This window comes from Arvicola amphibius, chromosome 11, assembly GCF_903992535.2.
Source record: "Arvicola amphibius chromosome 11, mArvAmp1.2, whole genome shotgun sequence".
Lineage (NCBI taxonomy): Eukaryota > Metazoa > Chordata > Mammalia > Rodentia > Cricetidae > Arvicola > Arvicola amphibius.
Window position 1 is genome coordinate 15,836,825 of NC_052057.2, and position 6,000 is coordinate 15,842,824.

Sequence of the window (6,000 nt, forward strand, 5' to 3'; positions counted from 1 at the left end):
TAGATTTGCTAAAAGAAGCTGTCTGTATCAATAGGTACAGCTAAGGCATAAGGTTGTAATCCACAATACATGTCAATAGTTTTTGAATAGGTTTTTTTTTAACTATTATATTAACAATGTATGGATTGTAAAACTAATTACAGAAGAAATGCCTTTGCCTGAGAACAGATGTAAAGTAATAGGGATTAGGGTAGGATAAAAACCAAGAATTACTTGTTAACTAGACTAAATGAATTTTAAACAGGAAATCAAAGCTGGTAAGCTAGTTCAGCAAATAAAGGTACTCATTGCCAAGCTTGATAACCCAAGTTTGATCATCAGGACCCACATGATAGAAGAGACCCAACTCCCACAAGTCAGCCTCTGACCTCCACGTGCTATGATTTATACACACACTTTTTAAAATGTGAAATTGAGACAAACGGGGAAATTTACCTCTCCTTGGGGTGTTATACAGGCAATAATATAAAGTACAATACAATCAGGATCACTACCAGTATAAATGGTAAGTTATTTAAAAACTCATGTTTCCTTATAAATAAGCAGAGATGTTGGGGCTGTGGCCATTTGATTCTCTAGATGCAGCTGCTGGGCTTTCCCATGCTGCCCTGGCTGCCTTGAGTTAAAAGGGCTGTTGGCTAGATAGCCAGCTGGACTATTCCAGGCCAGCATCTGCTATTCTGAACACTTCGGAGAGGTCCTGAACAAATGACACAACCATCACAGAGGGCTGCTCTGGCTCCTGAAGATGCAGGCACAGCCAAAACTGTTGCAAACCATTTGTATCTGAGTTTCTGCTATCGCGGGCCTAAGAAAGCTCTAGATAACTCTGCTACTATTTCTACCTAGGCCAGAGAGGGGGAGTGCTTTCCATGGGGGCCTAGCAAAGTGACTGTTACAGACAGATACAAAGGGGACATTGTCCTGTCTGCATGGGAGGCTGGCTGCGGTTCCAGCAAACACCTTTTCTCCGGCTGTATAAATCGACTGTGTGCTCACTTGGGGGTTGAACAGGAGACACCCTTCTGTGTTTCCTCCCTCATTTTGCAGCACTGGGCACAAGAAACGACTTCTTCCCAGTGGTGTCTCCCTGCCCACATTTGGTAGCACAGGCTGAGCTGGGAACAAGAGCTGCGTCAGTGGATCGCTGCAATGGTCATGGCTGAGCAGCCACAAGCAACAGGGCAGCCATCTGCTGAACAGCTGATGCTCTGCTGAGCTGATGCACTGCTAGGGGTCAACAGTCCAAGCTGGAAAAGCAGCAGAGTGGCAGCTGCAAAAGAGGTGGAGCCACTGAGCTGTGCATGTGACCACAACAGCAGCAAGAGATGGGCGGCGACTGCCTCCCACGTGGACCGGGCAACTAAGACAGCGGCCATAACAACAAGAAGCTACTGAACCATCTAAGCCAGGGCAAGAACGAGAGGAACGGGGGAGCACAGAGAGGACAGGAAGCTGGAGCTGAAGAAAGGAAGTCTGTGAGGGATCAGAGACTTGCAGGCCCTGGTTACTAGAAGAGGTTCAGAAATGTCTTTAGGGCCAGGGGTCTTCAAGTAGCCCCCGGGCCTAGGAGCTTTATCGCTGGTCACCATCAGGTCTGAGGAATCCCAGCTTCCTAGGCCCACACAAGAGGGAAATACCTGTAAAGGGTCCTGCTACTCTGGCTTGTACAGGAACTCTCACACTTCCAAAGGCAAGGCTGCTGCCACTCAAGGCTTCCCGAGAGAAGGATACTGCCCAGAGCTACCTGCTTTTGTTCCCGCTGCCCTGTTACCAGCACTCAAAACTGCCAAGGGATAAATCCTGAAAAAGCTTTCCCTGGCCTACCCACAATTTCCATCTGCAAAGGACAAAACCAATTGGTAACTGATCGAAATCATATCTAAACACCAGTATGGTGATGCTCACCTTTAACCCCAGCACTCAGGAGGCAAAGGAAGGCAGATCTCTGTGAATTCCAGGCCTGTGTGGTCTATGTAGTGAGTTCCAAACTAGCCAAGGCTACACAATTAGATTTTGTCTAAGACAAAGCAGCGGCTGGTACACAGTGAACAGTGAGAATTAATTTAGGTGAAAATGCATTATGTAAAAATATCACAAAAAGTTACAAACATGAATATTTCTGGGATTTGACTTCACTAGGCCTCTAAAACTAGTAGTTAAAATACCACAGTTGAATTACATATCTGTCTTCTTACACAGTCTTTGCAGGGAAAGTCTACAGTGTGGTTATTCCTTCTCCCATCACGAATTAATCATCAATTCTGTCGTTTTCCAAATTCACTCCCCTATACTTTAGAATGATCTAACAGCTAAAATACTCCTAATATATAATATATTATAATGCCTATAATGCAAAATCATACCTTCTGGATTTCTTCCGGTAGCTCGTGCATGGGAATGTGACGATCCATAATTCCCCCGACGTACTGCAGGAAAACAGGCTACAAACATGGATGGCAATGGTCAGAATCCACACAATGACAAGAAAACTCAAGTGATTTAAAAATTCTTATTATCTGGAGATGAGCTGGCAATAAGTAGTTTAACAGATGTTTGTTTCATTGGTTCTATGGCAGAAGGTACAAGTTAAGTTTTCATAGTTAGTCCTTAAGCCACAGAGGAAACTACAGAAATTACTAACACATCTTTTCTATTTTTCAGAAAGTTATAAAGTAATAACAAAAATAATAGTGGTTTATTATTTGTTTTGCAACAGAGTAACTAAGATTTTAAACAGACCTATTTCAGTACTCTAAAATAACATTTTATCTGAAAAGCTATAGAAAGAAATATGCCATCAAGGCTTCTTTAAGTTATAAAACACAAAAAAATGTAGTTATTAAGCTAGGATATATAGCCACTGAACAGAAAAGCCATCAAAGCATCAAAGACCACATGGCCAATTGTAGCCGAGATGGATAGCTCTATAAATTTATCTAGAATTTAAATTTTAACAGATTTTCATCTTCTAATTCAGTATAAAACTCTTTTTATTACTTTCATGAAAACACAGGCAACAGAGGCATTTTCTTCTTTCAGATTTTTCCCAAACTGGACAAAGAATACCCCATCCAATTTTATGAGCGGAAGATAAATCTATTCGTGGAAAGAGTAAAGGGGCCAGGGAGATGGCATAATGAGTAAAGTCCTTGCCACACAAGTGTGATCCCAGTACCCACAAATGCAGGGCTGGAAGTCTACCTGAAATCCCAGCCTTGGGAGGCAGAGACAAAGGAGCCTAGAAACAAGCTGAGTAGCTAGACTCACTGAACAGACCAGTTCGGAATTCAGGTGGGAGACCCCCATAAGGTGGAGAGTGAAGACACCTGGTCCACACATACATAAACATGCATACACACCGCACATAAACACGCATACACAAGAGCAGAAGAGGCCGAGGCCAGGAAGGTGGTGTGGGGCGGTGCAGCAGACTCAAGGGACAGAGAGACTCCATGGCAGGATGAAGGTAGAAAGCCCATGACTGATAAACGGAGGTAATGTCAGAGTCAAGAAAGGATACTGAGCTATCCTTTAGGTGGGGATGGGAAGTTAGAAAAGGATCCCTAAGGTTTGCCTTAGGTCCGGGCAGGATAGTGAAGACCAAAATAATACTAGTGTTAGCCAGGAAGTGGTGGCGCTCCCTTTAATCCCAACAACACTCGGGAGACAGAGACAGGCAGATCTCTGTGAGTTTGAGGCCAGCCTGGTCTACAAGAGCTAATTCCAGGACAGGCTCCAAAGCTACAGAGAAACCCTGTCTCAAAAAACAAAACAAACAAAAAAATAATACTGGTGTTTTTTATTGAAAATTACTCAACCATTGGTGGAAGAGTGATTCCTCAACTCTGTATTGGCCCAAATAACCCTCATTTCGATAAGCTGCTGTTTAAGAAAACAACTAATGAGCTCTTCCCACAGACAACAGAAACACAAGACAATGTGTGTGTTTGGTCATGTTAGCTGAGGTCAACCATGGGAGTAAAGTTAATTATGTTGACATGAGTCTAAGTGACCAAGTACATAATCTGATGTTTGCCATTCTGTCACAGTCACATGGCAAGAAACCAGAAGGCTCATTACCCTCAGTCATCATTAGTTAATGGAAATGATCATCTCTTCAGGTCCACTAGGAATATTCCCCCCCCCCCAAATTACCAACTAAATCTCCTTTAAAAGTACCATTTACAGAAGTATTAGCAAGCATGGATCTAAATAACAGTATAAATTCAAGTACCAGAGGAATATATTTTATGTAGCGTCTTCACTGTGACTACACCAACCTATTACTATACCACCAGAAGTGGTAGGCTGCAGCCTATGAAAGAAAAATTAAAAATAGCACCCTGGTAAACTAAAGGGCCCTCCAGAACATTAGTGGTGGGGGAAAAACTGAATGAGTATTTAACTTGACTTTGAAACACATCGCAGAAAATATCCCTAAAATAGTTTAGGGATCCCATTCTTTCCATACAGCCAATGTACATTCATTGCACTCGTCCGAAGAGTATTGGTAATTTGTTCTCATACAAAGAGGTCTTTAACACGGTTTGCTATACAGTATGTTATTGCAAAATCCATGTAAACTGGAGTTGCTAGTTGCTTTTCTGCTAAGCAGCGCATGCAGAAGGTTACAACTAGGAGGTAGACACCGAAATTCCCAAGATGATGACAGAGACACTATTTTCTTTAATGTTGATATTTGTTATGCTTATATCTTAAGGAAATGGCTTCTAAACCTTTAAGAAAAACCCATCTGGTCTTTATAAAGATTTGAATATCCAAAAAAGAACAGAGGAAACAGAGGAAGAATTCAAAGATAATTCAGGTGTTTTTTTGTTTTTTGGTTTTTGTTTTTTTTTTTTTTTTGGCGGGGGGGGGGGTTGCATTTTGGCAAGAGAAAACTTGGAATTTTTAATTTGCCTATCTGTTATTTTGCCTGTTTTACCAAACAAGTTCCTCCTTTGGTCTTTCCCATTACATTACCCTTGGCAAAAGTACGGTGGTACGTGGCTGCATCTACGTGGGTGTCTGCCAACGTTCTCTGCGACATGTAGGTCACAAGAAAGACGTGTGTTTTTAAAAACAGAAACGTCCCTGGTGGTTCATTTCCGATTCTTACACCAATGTCACGCCTGGTCATTAAACTCGGGTTCTGCTTCCAGGCCCTTCCTCAAGTACCATTCCGGGGACGTGAATCACATGAGGGCAGGTCATGGGCAGGAGAGCGGGAGGTCACGTCCCGAGACTGGAAATTAACCGCCTGGCCAGACCGCACTTGCCCCAGGCCTGGCCCAGAGGCCCTCCTCCCCGCCATCACCACCTTCACCACCCCGCTACCCTCGCCGCCCCCGCCGCCCCCGCCGCCCCCGCGGTCCCGCGCCGCTAGCCTCCGCGCCGGAACTGCGTCCTGGCAGGCCTTGTTCTCTACGAGCTGAGGAAGGCGTGACCCTCACCTAGCCCGGGACTCCTCAGGGTGTAAAACGGCTTCCCCGGTCTCCCGGGCGACCGCGCTGCACGTCGGTCTGACGTCGGGGCGCGGTGACGTCACGGCCCACGCCGCCGCCGACGCGGAAGCGGGTCATTGCATCACTAGCCGCGGAGGTGCGCGCGAGGCGGAAGCTGGCGCGGGTGGCGGGGGTCGGCGGAGAGGGCGGATTGACGCGACCCTCCTGTGATGGGCTGCGATAGGGCTGTGGAGCTCGCGGGGACAGCAGGAGACCGAGCCTGATGAGGAGGCGGGCGGTGAAGGAAGTGGGGGGGTCATGTGTACAGCAGGATCAGTCATTGCTCCTGATGCTTATAGGAGGGGAAAGATGCTTATAGATGGCATCATAGGCAGGGGAGCACGTTCTCAACCATTGCCGGGAAAAGCTTACATAGAATTTCATTCTGGTCCAAAAGTAATCAAGATAAAGTATATAGAGACGTGTGTGGAAGGCCTCTGGTTTTTACACCCTGCTTTACTTCCCTTTATTCAATCTACATTCTTTCGTAATG

General features: G+C 45.0%; 1 protein-coding gene across 1 annotated transcript in view; it reads right to left on the reverse strand.

The window, feature by feature from the left end:
• Lekr1 (leucine, glutamate and lysine rich 1) overlaps positions 1-5,530 on the reverse strand; it is a 150,058-nt gene extending 144,528 nt beyond the window's left edge. The window contains exons 1-2 of the mRNA XM_038348134.1: positions 5,457-5,530; positions 2,367-2,444 (exon numbers count right to left, since the gene is read on the reverse strand). Coding sequence (XP_038204062.1) covers positions 2,367-2,414 — 48 coding nt within the window. The 5' untranslated portion in view covers positions 2,415-2,444; positions 5,457-5,530. The remainder of the gene's footprint in view (positions 1-2,366; positions 2,445-5,456) is intronic.
• Between the last annotated feature and the right edge of the window lie 470 nt (positions 5,531-6,000).